This window comes from Vipera berus (assembly GCF_964194415.1).
Source record: "Vipera berus genome assembly, chromosome: W".
Lineage (NCBI taxonomy): Eukaryota > Metazoa > Chordata > Lepidosauria > Squamata > Viperidae > Vipera > Vipera berus.
Genome location: NC_138210.1, coordinates 40772918 through 40793916, shown reverse-complemented (window position 1 = coordinate 40793916; position 20999 = coordinate 40772918). Strand labels below are relative to the sequence as shown.

Genomic DNA, 20999 nt, shown 5'->3' with positions numbered 1-20999 from the left:
CCTTCTCTTTACTGGTACCTTCCATCAATGAGATCCCTTTGATGCTTTGTAAACTCTTTCCAGACCATGGCTTTTGCTATAAAAGGCAACTTAGTAAATGTCATAAAAAAACTACTAGAAAAGACTTCCGGGTGGCTCTCCAGCATCGCGGACGGTCGGAATCGACCGCCGGTCCTTCGTTTCTGTTTAAATCGCTGAGCAGCTGACAATCAGCTGCTCCATGGTGTGAAAACCCCACACCTCGGGTGAAGAGGGGAGGGGGAGTTCCCAGGTAGGGGTAGAGCCCCCTTAGAGCCCCAGAGCATTTGTTCTGGGGCTTGAAGGGACTCTCTGGAGCGGAGGACTCTTCTGCTGTTAGCAGAACAAGACGCTGAATCCACTCCTACCAGATTTGATTGACATCTAGAAACATTGTTGCAGCAGAGCAGAGACAGGAGTCATATAAACAGCAAGTACAAGGCTTTAACCCTCGAAAAACAATTCTTTTTTTGTCCTGCTTACTATTTGGAAAAGAAAGGGAAAATGGCGTCTGAGTGAATAGGGAGGAGAGAGGGGAAGAACTTTTTTTCCTTTTTTATAAGAGGTGAAGGGGTTTTTCTTTTTTTTCCCCTCTCAGTTTTTTTTATAGTGAAAGTGTTTGCTGGGAGATTGAGGAGGAATTGGACTTTAAATTTGCTCTGCCTGAACTTACAAGATATGGTTTTAGTCTGAAAAAATAACTGAAAAAATAACTGAACAGGTGGCTGAGCTTATTGAGGAGAACAACAAGGAAATGCGAGAGGACATTCTCTTAGCACTTCAGGGGCTGGCAGGATGTATTGAGACTTTGAATGAACGGGTGGAAGAAGTGAAACAAAATAATTTGTTGTTGGAGGCTAAAATGGGTGAAGCTGAATTTAAAATGGATAAAACGGAGGAAGAGGTTCTGTTGATACAGTATAGAGATATGGAGTTTGCCCTAAGGATCAGAGGTTTGAAAGAGAATTCTCAGGAGAACTTGCAAGAGATGCTGGTGGATGCTTTGGCACCTATTTTGGGGTTTAAACCCGAAGAATTCTTTGGGGAGATAGATAAAGTCTTCAGAGTTAACTCTTGGATTGCCAGGCAGAGGAAATTGCCAAGAGATGTGGTGGTGTATTTTATGAAGAGGAGGATAAGAAACGAGATTATCCAAATTTTTTATAATAAGAGATTTACAATTGCTGGTCAAGAGGTGTTGATTCTGAAAGAGATTCCCCCAAAAGTTTTGAGAAAAAGGAAAGAATTTGCTTTTTTGGCAGAAGAATTGAAAAAACAACAGCTTCAGTTCAGATGGGAGATTCCAATGGGGATTGTGGTGAATTTTGCTGGAATAAGATAACGTCTTAATACAGTTTTGAAGGCACGAGATTTTTATACTAATGTATTGAAAGCAGGTTCACCGCCCTCTACAGAAGATAAAGAAGGAAAGGATGAAGGAGTGCAACAGTTACAAGAAAAACAGCAATCTTCAGAAATTGTGCAACCCTTGGCTTTAGCAGAAGAAACTTCGACTCAAAGAATAACACGGGCTGCATCTAGACGTAAGGCACAACAACAACAACGGCAACAGGATCAATGTTTGATGATTACAACTCAAGAATCAAGTGAAGCAGTGGGAGGAGCGAGGCCGAAGAGCCAGATTTCTGAAGATCTTCAGGCGGTGCTCCGGAAGCTTCAAGTCGTAAAGGATGGTGACAAAATTCCTGACCTGGAATGTTAATGGCTATAATTCACCAAAAAAGAGGAAGAAAATATTTCAGTATTTGAAACATTTTAAAAACGATGTTGTATGTTTGCAAGAGATGCATATTCGCATATCTGATCAGAAATATTTGATAAATCTGAGACTGGGTGCACAATTTATTGCATCCGCTCCAGAGAAGAAAAATGGTGTAGTAATATATGTGAAGAAGGGTTTGATAGCCAAATTAATAGAAGCAGATATACAAGGAAGATGTATTATTATTGAACTTTTGATTGAAGGGAAGAAAATACTTTTACTTGGAATATATGCTCCTAATCAACAACAAGAAGAATTTTATTAATTGCTACATAACAAAATAATTCAATGGGACTACAAGTCTTGTATTTTAATGGGAGACTGGAATGGTGTGATGGACACGCAGAAGGATAAGAAAGGATTTTTTAAAAATACTCCTAATCATGCTAGATTGCCTAGATCTTTTTTTGATTTGAAAGATGATTTGGAATTGAGAGACATTTGGAGAGAAAGAAACGTGGATGAAAAGGATTTTACTTTTTTTCCTGCAGACATCAATCTTTTTCGAGGATTGATTTTATATTGATTACTAATGATTTTTTTTCTAGGATTAAGAAGATCAAGATATGTCCAAGAACTTTATCGGACCATAGTCCAGTTTGGATGGAATTGGATAAGGGTAACGGTGATAGAAGATCATGGAGATTAAATGAAAATTTATTTAGATATGTAGAAAATGTGGAAGAATGTAAAAAGTAGATGAAAGAATTTTTTATTATGAATATGCACAAAGGCACCTCTATTGAAATGGTATGGGATGCAAGTAAAGCTTACATGAGAGGTGTCTTGATATATCTGAATAATAAATATAGATGTAGAATGGAACTTAAGCGTAAAGAAATAGAGGAGGAAATAAAGAGGAAAGAGAAAGCCTTTACTATGGATCCATCTGATAAGAGGCTAAAAGAATCAATTAATTTGTTAAGTAGTCAGTTTGATATGTTAATGGTGGACCAGGTGGCAACTAATTTAAGATATGCTAAACATAACATTTTTAATAATGCAAATAAACCTGGCAGGTGGTTAGCTTATTTATTAAGGAAAAAACAAAGATCTCATCATATAGATAAGATAGAATATAGGGGTAAAGAAGTATTTCAGCAAAATCTTATTAAAAAGGCCTTTGTTGAATTTTATTCGAAGTTGTATGCAAGGGATAAAAGTCAAGGTGTAGACATAGATAGTTATCTGCAAGGAGTGAAGATCCCGGCGCTCACACAAGAGCAACGGGAAGAGATGAATCAATTGATAACCACTGAAGAAATTATTCTAGCAATTAAACAATTAAAAGTAGGAAAGGCACCTGGGACAGATGGATTGACTGCTACTTATTATAAAAATTTACAATTAGAGATGGTGGAACCTTTAAAAGAAATGTTTAGAATGATTCAATCTGGAGGGGAGGCACCTCCATCATGGAAAACAGCATTTATAACGTTGATTCCAAAGGAAGATCAAGATCCTGTACAAACCAAAAATTATAGACCTATATCGTTGTTAAATACTGATTATAAGATATTTGCAAAAATTTTAGCAAATAGATTGATGAAGGTTATGCAACAAATGATTTATACTGATCAAACAGGATTTATAAGTGGTAGGCAAATGAAAAATAACGTGAGACACATTGTAAATGTATTAGAATATTTAGAAAGAAATAACCAAGTCCCTGCAGTGCTGATTTTCTTGGAAGCTGAAAAAGCTTTTGATCAATTGAATTGGCAATTTTTATTTAAGGTGTTAGAGAAGATGCAGTTTGGGGATAAGTTTCTACAACCTATTAAGGCTATATATCACAAACAAACAGCTCAAATAATAATTAATGGTAGCTTATCAGAAGCTTGTAAAATTGAGAAGGGTACAAGACAGGGATGTCCATTATCACCATTGTTGTTTGTTTTAACATTGGAAATATTATTGATTAAAATACGTGATTCAAAGAAAATACAGGGAATTAAAATTAGAGATCAAGATAATAGATTGAGGGCGTTTGCAGATGACTTGGTTATTACGTTAAGTCAACCAATTCAATCAGTTTGGGATTTAATGGAAATAATTTTACAATATGGACGAGTTTCTGGATTTAAGGTAAATAGACAAAAAACTAAGTTATTGTCTAAAAATATGACTATAGAACAAAAGGTAGATTTAGAAAAATTAACGGGATTTGAAATAGTTAAAAAGGTTAAATATTTGGGGGTATATCTTTCAGCTTCAAATACTAAATTATACAAGAATAATTATGAATTTGTATGGTCAAAAATACAAAAAGAGCTTGATAGTTGGAGAAAATTACAACTGTCTTTATTGGGAAGAATTGCAGCTGTGAAAATGAATGTTTTACCTAAATTTTTATTTTTATTTCAAATGATACCTATACCGTATTTTCCGGCGTATAAGACGACCCGGCGTATAAGACAACTCCCGACTTTTAAGAAGATTTTCAAGGTTTTTCGTCTTATACGGCAGAAAATACTTACATGCCCTGCCCTCCCTGTCCGTCGCAGAGGAGGCGAAGGCCCGACTGGCCCCGCCGGCCCTCCCGCTGCTCCCGCGCTTCTGCCGGCCCCTGAGGCGCAGCGTTTCCCGGGCGGCAGGCAGCGCCGGAGGGCAGCCGCCACCCCGCCACGGCCGGCGCCCCTCCTGCTTCCCCCCCAGGCCTTGAAGTTGAACTTCTCCCATTGGGCGCAGGGTGGGGCAGCTCCGCCTCCAGCCTCTTTTTTAGAACTCATGTGCCGCTTCCCTCTCACCGTCGGCCGAGGCGCGCTCGGCCCGGGCTCCCGGTCCCTCTTCCCGGCCGGCTTCCCGCCCTGCCCCTCATGGAGCTGGACTGGGCGTGCAGCCTCTCGGTGTGGCTGCTTTTCCTGGGCAGCCTGGCGGTGCGGCTCCTGCGCTCGGACCTGTTGCTGAGCCGGCGGCTGCTGCTGCGCGTGGGGCTGCTGGCTGTCCTGCAGGCGCTGGGCCAGGCCGTCCTGCAGCTGCCCCTCAGCGCCGCGCTCACGGCGGCTGCCTGCTGGCTCGTCTCAGCCAGCACCGCCCGGCGGAAGCGCATCCCCGTGGGGGGGAGAGTGGTGCTGGTGACAGGTGAGTCTGGCGGGCGCGAGGCCCTCCCCTCGGGCCAAGAGCCGACGGGCAGTGCCGCCTTCGCGTGGGGAGAGCCGCCCGACGCTCCCGCCCAGCTGTGTCCCAGAGCCGCGCCGGAGATAGCTCGGTTGCGCAGGGCGGCCCGGCTTTGCAAGAACGGGGATGCTCGACTGATTTGTTTTTTTTCCGGCGTATAAGATGACCCGGCGTATAAGACGACCCCCCAACTTTTGAGAAGATTTTCATAGGTTAAAAAGTCGTCTTATACGCCGGAAAATACGGTACTTAAAAAAGATTCAAATTTGGAGGAATGGCAGAGAGGTATTAATAAATTTATCTGGGCAGGGAAGAGACCGAGAGTTAAATTTAAGATAATGCAAGATGTACGTGAAAGAGGTGGTCTCAAAGTGCCCAATCTTAAATTATATTATGAGGCGGCAGCATTATCGTCAATTAGTGATTGGTTTAATTTAACACAAAGGAGTTTATTGAATATTGAAGGGTGTGATTTGTTATATGGGTGGCATGCTTATTTATTGTATGATAAAAAAGTGGATAAAGTTTTTAAAACACATATATTAAGGTCTGCCTTGTTGAGAGTTTGGAAAAAATATCGATACAAGTTGAATTATAAAATTCCTATTTGGGCAATACCTAAACATGCAATAGAAAATATAAATGTGGGATTTAAACATGATGTGATAACATATAAAGAAATTCTTAGATTGGAAAAGAATGAATGGCAATTGAAGTCTTTTAATATTCTAAAAGAAGAAAAAATAGTACAAACTTGGTTTCAGTATGGGCAGTTACAGGCCAGATGGAAAGAAGATCAGAAAATTGGCATTTCAATATCAGATGGGAATTTGGTAAAGCAAATTAGAGATCAAAATACAGCGCATATAAGAAGGATATATAATGCATTGATAGAAATTGATTCAGAAGCGGAATTGGTTAAGGACTGTATGATAAAATGGGCCCAGAACTTTCAAGAACCAATAATAATGGATACTTGGGAGAAAATATGGGTTAGGAATGTTAAATTCACACAGGCACAAAGTTTAAGGGAGAATTTTTACAAAATGTTTTATAGATGGCATTTAGATCCCAAAAAATTAGCATGTATGTATCCAAATTGTCAGCCAAAATGTTGGAGATGTGGTTGTGATGATGCAACATATTATCATGTATGGTGAACTTGTAAAAAAGTTAAAGCTTTTTGGATTAAAATTTGGTGGAATATGCAGAAGATTTTTAAGAAAAAGATAAGCTTTTTACCACAATTGTTTTTGTTGGGTATTATCACTGATTGTACTGCTATAGGAACCAAATTGATGCTGAATTTAATAACAGCTGCAAGACTTTTGGTAGTGCAATACTGGAAGAAGGAGGACCTGCCTACTATTGAAGAATGGACTTTGAAAGTTTCGAACTTGGCAGAAATGGCTAAAATCTCGGCATATGTGAAAGATCACTCGCAACAGAGATATATAGTGGAATGGAAAAGATGGATTGATTTTATTCAGAACAAATATGGGACTACAAAGTATCATTTAGCATTTGAATAGTTATTAGTTATTGTAATTAGAGGCTATATTACTTTTCTTTTCTATGGTTAAGGAGAGTTAAAGTGCGGTAGGGTTTAAAGAGTAATTATAGTAATTAGAATATTTTAGAGTAGGATTGTATGATGTAATACCCTGTATTCGGCTCTGGGAAGTCGGGGGGGGGTGTTGGGATGGGAGGGATGGGGAGAGGGGTGGGGTAGATGAGGTATATGTTTTCAAAATGTATTTTAAAACTTTTCAATAAAAAAACTACTAGAAAAGCTGAACTTTATATGGGCTTGATCAGAGTCACTTTAATTGATGGCAGGTGTGCACTACAATTTATCGTCAGTTTGAATGTGATTGGTTAATTCTGAAGACAGCCACGTCCCTACATATACTTATATACTTATACTTATGCAACCACATTAGTTATTTTTTATTGTTATTTTCCCCCCTAGAGGATTTCAGTTTTTTTCCCAATTGAATTGTACACCTTATGTTGTTGTTAGTTGCGAAGTCGTGTCCAACCCATCGCGACCCTATGGACAACGTTCCTCCAGGCCTTCCTGTCCTCTACCATCTTCTGGAGTCCATTTAAGCTCACGCCTACTGCTTCAGTAACTCCATCCAGCCACCTCATTCTCTGTCGTCCCCTTCTTCTATTGCCCACATTGCAACTGGGAAGACCATAGCCTTGACTATACACACTTTTGTTGACAGGGTGATGTCTCTGCTTTTTAGTGTACTGTCTAGATTTGCCATGGCTTTCCTCCCAAGGAGCAAGTGTCTTTTAATTTCTTGGGTACAGTCCCCATCTGCAGTGATCTTGGAGCCCAGGAAAATAAAATCTGTTATATGTTATATTATATGTTATATTAAAAGTGGAAAGAATTCTGAAGTGATTTATCTCGGTCTGATTATTTTACATCTCAAAAAATGGCATTTTAACAGGGATGTGTACACTTTTTATATTCACTGTATGTCATGTTGTAGATTCTATCAGCTATAAAAAAAAACCTAATATAAAATTTGTCTGTGTGGCTTGGCAGATTTTTAATTAAAGGTCAATCAGAGGGGACTAGGACAACTCACTGCAGCCAACTCACCGTGGGACAACTCGCCATGGCCAACTTGCCATGGGACAACTCTCTGCGGGACAAGAGTTACACCAATATCGAAGAAATGGTGGAACAGAATCATTAAAGAAAGGATGCCAAAGGAGGGACAAAATGAAAGGTGAATGCCAAAAAATAAAATATTTTTTAAAATTATTTTAAATAATTAAATTGAATTCTTGAATTGTCCCACGGTGAGTTGTCCTGCAGCAAGTTGGCTGTGGCAAGTTGGCCACGGCGAGTTGTCCCATTCTGCAATCAGAGTAGATCAGTATCAGAGTAGAACTTGCAGTGCCAAAAAACCTGTTTGATTGACTCAACGTTCTTTTTCAGAAGGAAAAAGACGCCTAGGATGTGGAGGTCTAGGATCTTATATCTACCCTCTAAAACTGCCAAGGAAAGGGCATTAAAACAGGTTCCAGAAAACACCCAGTGATAAATGAATGAACTTAAATAGTTTAAAGGAAAGGGTCTTTAAATATCTCTTAAGGGTCAGTAAATCCTAACTTAGTTCATTTTAAAATTCTATGTCCCCAGTCCACTGTTTCCTAACTCCTATGGCTTTTGAAGACCAGATACTAAAGTAATAGGTTATTACTTACTCTGTTTTCATACCATTTATATCTACAGTTACCAGTTATTATTATGGGAAGTATCCCATTTGTGACCAAGTTACTATGCCTTAGTCAAGCAAATAAGACTGTTTAACATATTTTTGGTTCAATTCTGATGGGACCACTCTTGAATCTCAAGGCCACATTGAGAATGCATCTAGGTGTTTACAAATTAAGATGTCAAAAATTCTAACTACATTTTCATAGAGACAAAGATTAAAATAAGGGCTCAACTGCATCACTCCAAAAAGTTAAGCAATTGATGGCTGTATTTAAAGAACTATAATAGGCATGCTCCAATGGACTGAGTGGATGTTGCTTTTTGCTTCTTTTAAGAAAATTCCCATTCAAGCCATTTTTAAAAATTCTTTGTATCTTTCCTCCAAAAAATATTACATTGCAAGTAATCAAAATTTAAATCTCTGTTGGGCATACACTTCTACCTCTTTGATCCCTTTCTGTTCAAATACTACTAAAGATAGTCCTCAATTTATGACCGTTTGATTTAATGACAGTTTGAAGTAGCAACACACTCTTAAAAAGCTATTTATGACCCATCCTTAAAGTTACAACTACTGCCCCACCCCCGCTGTCACATGATTGCATTTTGGGCACTTGGCAACCTATTCACACTTATGACCAGTTGCTAAGCACCCAGCAATCATGTGATCACCATTTGTAATCTTCTCTGCTGGTTTATGCAGAAAGTCAATGAAGAACCTGGCAGGGAAGGTTGTAAGGTGCTGTTGCCTGCCAAAGGATTTCCCCTCCCCTACATGCATGGTGGGGGAGGGAACTCCTGTGGTGGGCTGGAGAAAATAAGCTTGGATCTTTGTGATCTGAGCTTTCTTTCTTTAAACCGCTAGAGTTCCCTTGCACGCATGGAGTTGAGATGAACTCCTGCAGCAGGCTGGGGAAAAAAAAGCTCAGATAATCATGATTGGAGCTTCCCTTATCCAGCCCACCACTGGAGTTTCTTCTGCACACAGGGAGCTGCCTGTCCTCCTTTGGCAGGCATCCCATTTGCTCCATCTACTTAATAAATGGTGTGATCACTTAACAACTGCAACTGGGAGAGCTGGAATTGCCATCAATGAACAAAGAAGTCACGTGGGCATCTTGCTTAATGACTCCAATGACTTATGATCAAAATTTTGGGTTCAATTTTTGTCGTAAGTCAAGGAGTACTTGTATGTTTAAAAATAGTGAAATAATCTAATAAATAAAAATTAAATTAGTAATTTGTCTAGCTAAACACCAAGCAGGATTTTTGTCATTTTTTTCTAAGAAAGAAGTCTATGTGATCAAAAATTATTTGCTTCTTTTGAATTTTATTTCAGCAAATCCAGCTTCAGTTTCTCACTAGTAAGAATCTGAGTTACAGATTCTACAGATCAAAATTTAGTAAAGCAAATTAGAGATTCAAATTGTGCACATATAAAGAGGATATATAATGCTTTAATTGAATTGGATTCGGAAACGGAACTGGTTAAAGACTGCATGATAAAATGGGCACAAAATATTCAGGAACCAATTTCGTTGGACACCTGGGAGATAATTTGGGTCAGAAATGTTAAATTTACCCAGGCTCAAAATCTAAGAGAAAATTTTTATAAAATGTTTTATAGATGGCATCTGGATCCCAAGAAGTTGTCCAACATGTATCCTAATTTACAGTCTAAATGTTGGAGGTGTGGTAGTTTAGATGCTACCTATTTTCACATGTGGTGGACTTGTAGAAATATAAAAGCTTTTTGGATTAAAATTTGGTGGAACATTCAAAAGACTTTTAAGAGAAAGATAAAGTTTTCCCCGCAATTGTTTTTATTGGGCATTGTTGTAGATTGTGATGTTAAAGAAACTAACTTGATGTTGAACATGATAACGGCAGCACGATTACTGGTGGGACAATATTGGAAGAAGGATAGTTTGCCCACTGTAGAAGAATGGGTGTTTAAAGTTTCGAATCTTGCAGAAATGTCTAAGATTTCTGCTTATCTGAAGGATCATTCACAGGAAAGATATATTTCAGTTTGGAGGAGATGGATAAATTATATTCAAAACAAATATGGGACTAAAAAGTACCATTTAGCTTATGAGTAGATTTTAGTGGGATATTGTTATTGGTACGTTGTTGGTAGTTATGTTAAAAGAGAGTTAAAGCGCATTATGAATTTGGTTAATTGTATATTATGCATAATTTTTATTTAGAATATGATTATTGTAACTATAATCCTGTATTTAGCTCTGGGAAGTGGGGGGGGGGAAGTGGGTGGGTTTGGGGGGGGAGGGATTTGGGGATATATTGTAAAATTTTGTTTTTGTAAAACTCTTTAATAAAAAAAAATATTTGCTTCTTTTGAATTTTATTTCAGCAAATCCAGCTTCAGTTTCTCACTAGTAAGAATCTGAGTTATTTTTTATTGAAAATAAAACTTATAAGCCAGACTTAAAAACAGTAGCACAGAATTTTCTGCAACACCTATTATTGGTTCATTTTGAGGTAGGTGTTTTTCTAAGAGCAGCCAAGCCAACCACAGACAAATATCCTATTGGGATTCTACAAAGCTGCTTTAGGCCAGTTCCATTCCAAAGACTATTGGGAGGTTGATTTTTTAAATTTTTACTTATATGATTTTATGATGACCAGACTTTATTTTGTTTGATGTTGAGTTGGATATAATCTTTATTACATTTTGATTACTTGTTCTGTTTTTAACCCTGTTGTAAACCACTTGAAACCTCAAAATTAGGCACCTAAATTTATATAAGTTATTTTCTTTTACAGTAGTACCTCTCAAATATCAACACAGATTAATGTTACTTTTCTCTATTTTAACAATCTACTGGAATAGTAGAGTATTTTGAATATGATTTGGCAGATTAGGGTACATTCAAGAAAGATTTCTTGCACATTTTTTTCTTCTAAAGGCTACTGTCATGGTTCCGATTAAAGAAACACATCAAAGAGCACTGCATGATTATTTATTCTAAAAAAGTCTATAATGAGCAGAACGGAGCATCGGCAATCATGGATGGATGCCAGAATCTGAATTCTCCTCCCTTTGACACATCATATCCTACAGAATCTCCCTCCCTTAATTACACATCATGAATCACATTCACCAATTAATTTAACACATGAAGTTTCACTTCCCTTGAAGTGCGCTATTTCTTATCTTCTTAAAACGTCCAGGTTGAATCCCTCCCATGCTTTAGTGATTCAAAGCCAAACACTTAAAGCAAAAGGCTGCCTCTTATATTGTCAGTGCAAAAACATGTTAATGTTTGCAGCATTCACATCCGGCCCCCCCTTACAAAAAGGACAGATCCTGTAATGTAAACAGAACACAAGTTAGGAGCTGGCTTTTGGTTTGTTGGGGTGTTTCTCATAAAACTACAATGGAAAACTGGGTGAATTTTTCCCAAAAGTCTGGGGAGCTTCAATTCTACCATGACCGGGTTGATGACTCTCACAATGGGGAAAGGTCCCAAGAATTTCGGCCCTAATTTCTTGCTGGGTAATTTGAGACATAAATATTTAGTTGACAGATAAACCTTTTCCCCAACTTGGAAAGTTATTTGGGGAGCCCTCTTTTTATCAGCCTGTTTTTTTATAAGTCTCAGAAGTCTTTTTTAATGCAGTTTTCATGTATCTCCAAACCACTTCCCACCCCCTCACCCACTGATCAAGTGTCTGGGAAGCGGAGGGCACCTGAGGGTAGTCAGGCATTGGGCTGAACTCTTTTCCTGTGGCTACTCTGAAAGGCGTGTAGCCAGTGCTGCTGTGAACAAAATTATTGTAGGCCACCTTGGTGAAAGTGAGGAGGTCAGTCCAGTTCGTCTGTTGGTAGGAAACATAACATCTGAGATATTGCTCCACCATTTTGATAGCGGATTCTGCAGCCCTATTGGTAGCTGGATGAAAAGCAGATGATAAGCCTTGAGATGATCCAATTTTTTTGAGGAAATTCCTCCAAAATTTCGCTGTGAACTGCACTCCTCTATCTGAAATTATTCGCTTAGGGGCGCCATGCAGTTGGTAGATATGTTTCAAGAACAATTTAGTCAGTTGTTGTACAGATGGGAGTCCTTTAAAGGCGATAAAAGGAGCCTGCTTCGAAAACAAATCTATCACAGTCCAGATGACAGTATTTCCTCTACTTTTGGGTAGGTCTACAATAAAGTCCAAAGATATTTCCTCCAATGGTTGAGAAGGGTCTGCCACCGACTGCAGTAACCCAGGGATTTTCCCTGGAATTCTTTTCATGGTGGCACATATATCCTGACATAGTTTTCTACATCTCGTTTTAGCCCCGGCCACCAAAATTGCTGGCGGATGAGGTGTAGATTTTTTAAATATCCGAAGTGTCCAGCCTGTTTTACATCATGGCTGTGTTTGAGAGCATTGAGACGGAGGGTTTCAGGTAGATACAATTTCCCCCCCCCTCCTTGTATGCCAAACCATCCCTGCATGTTAGGGAGGTTTGATTATCTTTGAACAATTGATCGGTGAGGAGCTCTCATTTTATCTTCTTCACTCACGGGTCATCAGGATTAGGGGTTCTGTGAGGTGTGAGTGGTGCTGCAGGTTGTGAACTGGGGATAATTGCCTCGTAGACCTCTTTGCATTCGCTTTTGTACTGTGGCAATCGGGATAGCGCATCAGCTAGGAAGTTTTTTCTTCCTGGTATGTAGAGTGAAATTAAAACGGTTAAAGTACTGTGCCCATCGCACTTGCTTTGGGGACAATTTGCATGGAATTTTTAGTGTCTCTAAATTTTTGTGATCTGTCCATACTTCAAAAGGCACCTTGCTCCCTTCTAAATAGTGTCGCCAGTTTAATAGCGAAGGCCTCCTTCTCCCAGACTGTCCATCTCCTCTTGCCTTCAGTGAATTTCTTAGAGGTGTAGGCACAAGGTTGCAGGACCCCACTTTTATTCTTTTGCAGTAACACAGCTCCGACTGCCACGTCACTGGCGTTTGCTTGAATTACAAAGGGCTCCCCTTGGCAGGGGTGCTTTAGAACTGGTTCAGACACAAATAGTCTTTTTAAATTCTCAAAAGCTTTCTGACAACTCTTAGTCCATGCTAGTGGTTTTCCCCCTCCCTTGCCCGTTTTGAGTAATTCTGTAAGGGGTAGAGCAATCTCGGCAAAAGAGGGAATGAATTGACAGTAGAAGTTGACAAACCCTAGGAAGCTCTGGAGTTGTTTGCGAGTCTTTAGGGGCTGACATTCAATTACATCATGGCTGTGTTTGAGAGCATTGAGACGGAGGGTTTCAGGTAGATACAATTTCCCCCCCCCTCCTTGTATGCCAAACCATCCCTGCATGTTAGGGAGGTTTGATTATCTTTGAACAATTGATCGGTGAGGAGCTCTCATTTTATCTTCTTCACTCACGGGTCATCAGGATTAGGGGTTCTGTGAGGTGTGAGTGGTGCTGCAGGTTGTGAACTGGGGATAATTGCCTCGTAGACCTCTTTGCATTCGCTTTTGTACTGTGGCAATCGGGATAGCGCATCAGCTAGGAAGTTTTTTCTTCCTGGTATGTAGAGTGAAATTAAAACGGTTAAAGTACTGTGCCCATCGCACTTGCTTTGGGGACAATTTGCATGGAATTTTTAGTGTCTCTAAATTTTTGTGATCTGTCCATACTTCAAAAGGCACCTTGCTCCCTTCTAAATAGTGTCGCCAGTTTAATAGCGAAGGCCTCCTTCTCCCAGACTGTCCATCTCCTCTTGCCTTCAGTGAATTTCTTAGAGGTGTAGGCACAAGGTTGCAGGACCCCACTTTTATTCTTTTGCAGTAACACAGCTCCGACTGCCACGTCACTGGCGTTTGCTTGAATTACAAAGGGCTCCCCTTGGCAGGGGTGCTTTAGAACTGGTTCAGACACAAATAGTCTTTTTAAATTCTCAAAAGCTTTCTGACAACTCTTAGTCCATGCTAGTGGTTTTCCCCCTCCCTTGCCCGTTTTGAGTAATTCTGTAAGGGGTAGAGCAATCTCGGCAAAAGAGGGAATGAATTGACAGTAGAAGTTGACAAACCCTAGGAAGCTCTGGAGTTGTTTGCGAGTCTTTAGGGGCTGACATTCAATTATAGCTTTCACTTTGGCTGGGTCCATTTCAATGCCCTCGTCGGAAATTCTATAGCCAAGATAATCTAATCGGGTTTGGTGAAATTCACATTTCGACAATTTGACATAAAGTTTGGCATTCAATAGTTTCTTTAACACTTCTCTGACCAGTCTTATGTGATCAGTAATATTTGTACTGTATATCAGAATGTCATAAAGATACACCAGAACCCCTTTGGTGGTGGTGGCATGCAGAAGGGATTGTGGGTGGAGGGCCATTGAGGAGTGCAACAGGCTACTGGTGCCGGTGGCAATCGCAGGTGGGGGAACAGTGGGGGTGTGTGCCAGGCAATGGGTGGCAGTGGCGGCGGTGTGCAGAAGCAATTGCGGATGGGGAAGTTGGAAGCTTTAGATTCAGCTCTGGTCTTGTGGGAAACCCTGCGTAATGGGTCCTTTCACAGAGGTATAAAATCCGGATGGCAGGGACAGGACAGGAGCAAAGAGGTCCCTTGCCCCATGGTAGCTCTCCGCTCCAAGATCAACTCCCCGTGTCTACTTCCAGTCAGCTCTTCTGTGCCCAGGAATGTTTCTCCAGGATGCTCCTCTAGTCCAGCGGGACAAACGGCTGTGAGGAGGGAGGGACATGTCTGTTGTGATTCAGCGTCAGCCTGTGATACCGGCAGCTGAGTCTGATGATTCTGAAGAGGAGGAGGAGGAGGGGTTTGGAGAGCCTTTGGTGTCAGAGGGAGGCTCTGATGCACTGCAGGACTCTCAACCTGGCCCCTCCCATCATGTTCCTCATCAGACTCAGCCGTGTGAGCACGAGGTATTGGACGTAGATGATTCACAGCTGAATCTATTCAGGGACGCTAGGAGCAGGAGGCAGTCCAGCAGAGTAGAACAAAGAAAGGCAATGAGGCAACTCGGTGAGAGGAGGAGAAGGCAATGAGAAGCCACGCCTTGGGACTGCTGATAAAAGGGGAGGGTGTGGGAGGTGCTGGTTGCTGAAGGCAACTGTTTGAAGATCTTCTGCTAGAGTCCTGGTCTGTTATTCCTGTTTAACTCTTGTTTGAACTTTTGGTTTAACTCTTGTTTGAACTTTTGATTTCTTTGTAAATAAATTTGGTTGGGTTTTTCCAGCCTGTTGACTATAAAAAGGGGTTGTCCCTGACATTCAAACAGGGCTGGTCGGAGGCTGGAACAGAACAATGTCTGCCTTCCCCTCCCCGCCATCCGGATTTTATACAGGACAGGCTTGCAGCTCCGTGCTTCCCTGGAGCAGATAAGCAGCTGCATTTTACTCCCTCTGTGGTCCGTGCGAGTGGTGCAGTGGAAGGTGATCTAAATGAAGCCTCTGAATTATTTCTGGGCAGAAAAATAGGCTGAAGCCTACCCTGCCTACCTGCCGCTTTGATCTCCCTCAGTAGCACGGGCGCCACACAGATCCCCAAATGCAGCATCAAAGGCTTGCCCCATTTTAATGGTAGGAAAGTTCTTCTTAGTCAGTTTTGTCTCCAGAAGACAATCCCCCCACTGCCCCCCTACCCACAATGGCTTCTGCATGCCACTGCTGCCAGTTGCCTGGTGCACCGCCCCATGCCCCCTGGGATCGCTTCGGCACACCACCACTGCCAGTTGCCTGGTGCACCCTCCCGATGGCCCCCTCAATGGCATGCTTCCCCCCACCCCCATGGCCTTCCATCGATCACTCGCTGTCACCTGCCCCCATTGACTGGCAGCTTCTTGACCTGTTCAGTCAAAGGCCCGGGTCAAACAGTGTCTGGGCAAATGGGCAGGGACAAAGGTCGAGGGGCGTAGGGCCAGGGGGCCATTGGCCATGGATAATGGCCGGGAGAAAGCCAGTGGAGGAGGAAAACTGGATGTAAATCGGCTGAGGCGGATGGCTGTGGGCGAAGGGGTCGCAGCCAATGGTGGGTGCCTAAACGTCTTAAACCCGTGTTTCCTGTGTGGTCTACCTGGGAAGACTGAAATCTTGCAAATCTGAAAGTACAAATCTGCCATCTCCTTTACGGCCTGAGAACTGGGGGGGGGGGGAGAGGGTATGTCCATTATGTAGCTGCAGGCTATGCCCTCTCTTATCTGTTTCCTAGGCAGCATCTCTTCTTACCCACCCACCCGAGTCTCCCAAGGTCATATCCCAAGGTCATTACCACATACCATTACAGAAAAGAGGAAAGATTCTGAGAAGATTGTGGTGAGGAACAGCCTAGCCAGCCAAAACACAAACCTAATTTGAGTTAATTAATTACATTTAAATAGAATCAAAATTATACATGAAGTATAGTTAATACGATTTCCTGTATAGTTTAGAAAATTCTCCTTCTCAGTTTAGAAATTAAAACACTGACAAGTTTTGTAATCGCTCTGAGCTCACACTCAAGGCTTTTGGAGACTGCATGTAGTCCTTTGGCTTCAAGTTGTCCAGCTCTGAGTAAAAGTGTAGATATTATAGTGTTACATATCATTTTGGCATTCAGCAAACCACTACTCTCACTTAACTTTTCTTGGAACAGCAATTTTATTAATGTATCTATTTTTCTTTCAGTTCAAAGAGTTTAAAAAATGAAGCCAAGGAAAGAAAATAATCTTACCAGATGTTGATAACAGTGTGGCCCACAAGGCTTATTATCTATTGTAGTTTCTGTATTTTTCCGTTTGTAAGTGTTAGGAGTTGCATGGAATGCTACAGAGAATTTTAAAAGAAGCAAAATAAAACTGGCAAGTTTATCTAAGAGTGTCTTTGAAGTATAATAATGAGCCTTCACTTAATCGTCTTCTAAGGAGCATGAAACTATCTTAATGTAATAAATCATCAATACTCATGATGGAGCTACGTAGCAATATTGAAATAATATAGCGTGATGACTGCAAATTTCAGGTACAAATTCCTCCACTATGACTTTATTGTATTCCATTGTACAACAATTCTCTTTAATATCACGTTTCCCTGAAAATAAGACCTATCCTGAAAATAAGCCCTAGCCTGATTTTTACGTCTGTGCCTAATATAAGCCCTACCCTAAAAATAAGCCCTATTTAAACCCTGCCCTCTGGTTGCAAGAGGTGGGGCAAGGCGCACACTTAAAAATCAAGCTAGGGCAGGGGTGGGGGATGGAGCTGCCCCATGTGCCCCATATCCGCTTGCCTCACAAGTCGGACTGCCATGCTATGGAGGATGGGCCTTACCACATCCCCCTCCACCATTTCAGAGCCAGGGGGGAGTGATGGTGGTGGAGTAAGCAGCCTGAGGAAGAGGAAGAGGTGGAAAACTGCTCATTTTTACTCACCACCATCCAGGAACAAAACTTCTCAAGTGGCCCTGAAGACCCTCGGTCGCCAGGGTCACACTCACTTGCACGAAACAACAGCCCATGTGGGCTTCCTCCGTCCAAGCCGGGAAAGGGAGAAAGGGAGAAAGGTGGCTTACGGTAACTTCCTTCGCCTCCCTGGGTGTCCTTAAGTTTTTTTTCCTTCCTTCCTTCCTTCCTTCCTTCCTTCCTCCATGCAGTGATCACTTTTCTGCACTTTCTTGCCCCCCTGCATCAGCCCGCATCTCCCTTCTCCATTCTGGAAATGGCAGCCCCGTTTTCTGCTGCTTTCCTCCTGGCAGAAGGGAGGAAAGGAAGGACGTTTTGTATGGAAGGATGCTAAACTCCGGGAAAACTATGCCAGCTGGAGCTGGGCGAGGAAGGCCAGGCTCCCCTTCCCCGATGGTTCTGCAAAGCCCTTGAGGAGTGGATCCAGGAAGTGGTCACCAACAAATAAATTGGCCACACAGATCAAAGAAGAAAGAGCATGAAAGTGAAAAACAAAAATCCATTATTTGGACTCTAGTGGTCATGCATATAAAGCAGGTATAAACCAGCCAGATTGGAATATTTTAACTTTTTTCTGCTAATAAAGATATTTAAAACTGTTTTTGCACTTACGATGTAAGAAGCAATCATATTTGAAACACCGTCTACAAAAGAGAGTATGAAAGGAATGTAGACTCTGCTCCCTCTGAACAGATTTGGCATTTGGTCCATCTATGTTTGGTGTGCACTCAGGAGGAAGAGCTCCTGGAAGTTGTTGTTCAGTAAGTTCCTTGTATCTAGAGAAAAAGTAAACATTACTGCTATTTTATGTGATTAAAAAGTGGGTTTTATGGTACTTTTAGGAAATAGAGAGCGCACAATCTCTTAATGCACACTAACATTGTGAGGTGATCTCACAAGGACGATGGATCGTTAAAGGTGCTTCCAAGTAAAAGCATCACGCAGAGATGCAATCATATTAGTTTTATTCAATGATAGATCAAAGAGAAAGAAATACTTGGCATGAAAGCATTCATGCCTGCATGTGAGAGAGAAATAAAATAAAAGCAAGCTAGCATTACATAACTAAAACAGAAGAAGAACTAGGAGCTAGGAGTAGAGGTAGAACTGGAACAAAGAGCAGCCCCTCGTGCAGAGGTATTTATGGGGGGTCTTGGTCCCTCCCTGACCATAAAACTCTCTCGCCAATGGGGCTGTCGGGTCTGAGACCCTTGGCTCATCAGTGGAAGCAAAGAAGCCTCTTTGCTCCCATCTGATGACCTTTTTGGGGAACTGCCAATGGCTGGCACAAATCATCTAACAATTCCCCTTCTTGCCAGCCAATGACAGGGACCAGTGAATGTATGTGAGGGGCGAGCAGGTGTCATAGACATGCATAAAAACATTCAGAAGGCCAAACACAAACGCTTACACAGAAGGTTGTGCCGGTCAATGGGAACAGGTTTGGTGAACAGATCAGCTATCTGGTCAGTTGTGTTACAGTGTTCAACATGAATGAAACCCTTTTTGGTAAGGTGCCTGACATTTTTATAGCGTATGTCTATGTGCCGAGACCTAGATCCTACTGCATAAGCGCCCGAGATTGCAATTGCGGCCGTGTTGTCCTCTAAAATTTGGATGGGCAGAGGAGGAGATGCCCAGATGCTTGTTATCAGCTCATTGAACCAAGTCAAATCATTGGCCGTGTCTGACAGGCTGGCATATTCAGCCTCGGCCGTGGAGCAAGAAATAAATTTTTGCTGCCTAACATGCCAATGTATTGGACAGCCATTTAGCAATATGAGGAAACCAGAAGTGCTCCGTCTACTTTTGGTGTCGCCAGCCCAGTCTGCGTCTGAGTAAGCGGAGAGCTGGGCCGTCTTCCCCTTCTCTGGTTCTAGCATAAGGAGGGCATCAGCTGTGCCCTTAAGGTATCTAAGCACCCTTTTAACAGCAGTCCAGTGGAATTCCTTTGGGTGTTCCACGTGCCTGGACAATAGATTCACAGCTAAAGCTATGTCAGGTCTGCTCCAATTGCTGATGTATAGCAAGGAGCCAATCACAGATCTGTAAAGCGTGTTATCTGTGAACTCAGGACCGTCCTTAAGATTGTGGTTGTAAAAGTCGGTTTGCATTGGGCTATGCGTAGGATTAGATTCTGTCATTTTGCATTTGGCCAGTAATTCCTCTACTTTTTCTTTTTGAGATAGAGCGAACCCCCCCTTAGTGGCCAAAATATGCACACCCAAGTACTTGTCAACCCGCCCCAAAGACTTCAGAGTGAACTTTTCTTCCAGGGCCTTGGCAAATTCATCACACCCTTCTTTGTCAGGCCCTACATATAATAGATCGTCCACATAAACTAACACCCGTTCTGTGGTACCCTTGGAGTTGCGTGTGAAAACACACTCATCTGCACGGGATGCTGAGAAACCAACTCGTTCTAAACTCTTTCTAAGACAGTCATACCATAATTTCCCTGACTGCTTGAGACCATATAACCCTTTGTGGAGCAACCATGTATTTCCCCCTTCTTGCTGGTAGCCAGGAGGAGCCCTCACGTAGATCTGCCGGTCCAAGTTGGCGTGGAGGTAAGCCGTCTGGATGTCGAATTGGAAGACTTCTTCTCCCAGAGCGGCTGCAGTCACGAGGGCGGCCTTGACGCTCTCTGCGCGGACGGTTGGAGAGTATGTCTCGGTGTAGTCTTCCATATAGCGCTGAGCGAAGCCCTGGGCTACCAAACGGGCCTTGTATAGGTAGAGGCCATTGGCAAGTGGTTTGGCTTTGTAAACCCACCTTGTGCCAATGACTTTCCTCTCCTTTGGTGGTTGCTGGGGGGTGAAGACTTTGAGTTTCTTTAAGCTCTGCATCTCCTTCTCCATCGCGAGCTGCCATTTCTCCTGCTCTTCGATGGGCAGCTCCTGGATGTCAGAGAAGGATTTTGGGGTGACCACAACGCTGTTGACAGACGCGATGTGGCCAATGTCAATTCTCTTTGGCGGGACCCCTTTGTTGGACCGCTTTGACCTCCTTACCTTCTGCCACTCACTGCTCTTTTCTTCCGTGGGTCTCCGAGGCGTCTCTGGGGGTGAAGACGGCGTGTGTTCCTCCATGGGACTGGACGCATCTTCGTCTTGTTCCTCACTTTCGTCGGTGGCAGGGTATGTGGTCGCCTCTGGTGATGTCGTGGTCGGTGTGTCCTTGCTGGGTCGGTTGGCATATGGGCTCAGATCATTTGAGTGGATCTGAGTCCAATTGGAGTCCTCTTCGAAAGAGGCAGATTGGGAAGTCACAGGCCTGCCCCCTTCTCCCAGGAAACTATAGGCCTTGGAGCCAGGAGCATAGCCCAAGAACCTTAGTCTCTGGGAAACAGATCTCCCCTTCTTCCGCAGCTGCTTGGGGATGTGCACCCATGCGTAGGAACCAAACACACGCAAA

The 20999-nt window shown here is 42.2% G+C and overlaps 1 protein-coding gene across 1 annotated transcript in view; it reads right to left on the bottom strand.

Annotated features, from left to right (window-relative positions):
• Positions 1-20999, bottom strand: part of LOC308676261 (histone-lysine N-methyltransferase EZH2-like) — a gene marked incomplete at its 5' end in the record, with an annotated part of 237128 nt that overhangs the window by 52855 nt on the left and 163274 nt on the right. The window contains 2 exon segments of the mRNA XM_081342075.1: positions 16857-16948; positions 18195-18358. Coding sequence (XP_081198201.1) covers positions 16857-16948; positions 18195-18358 — 256 coding nt within the window.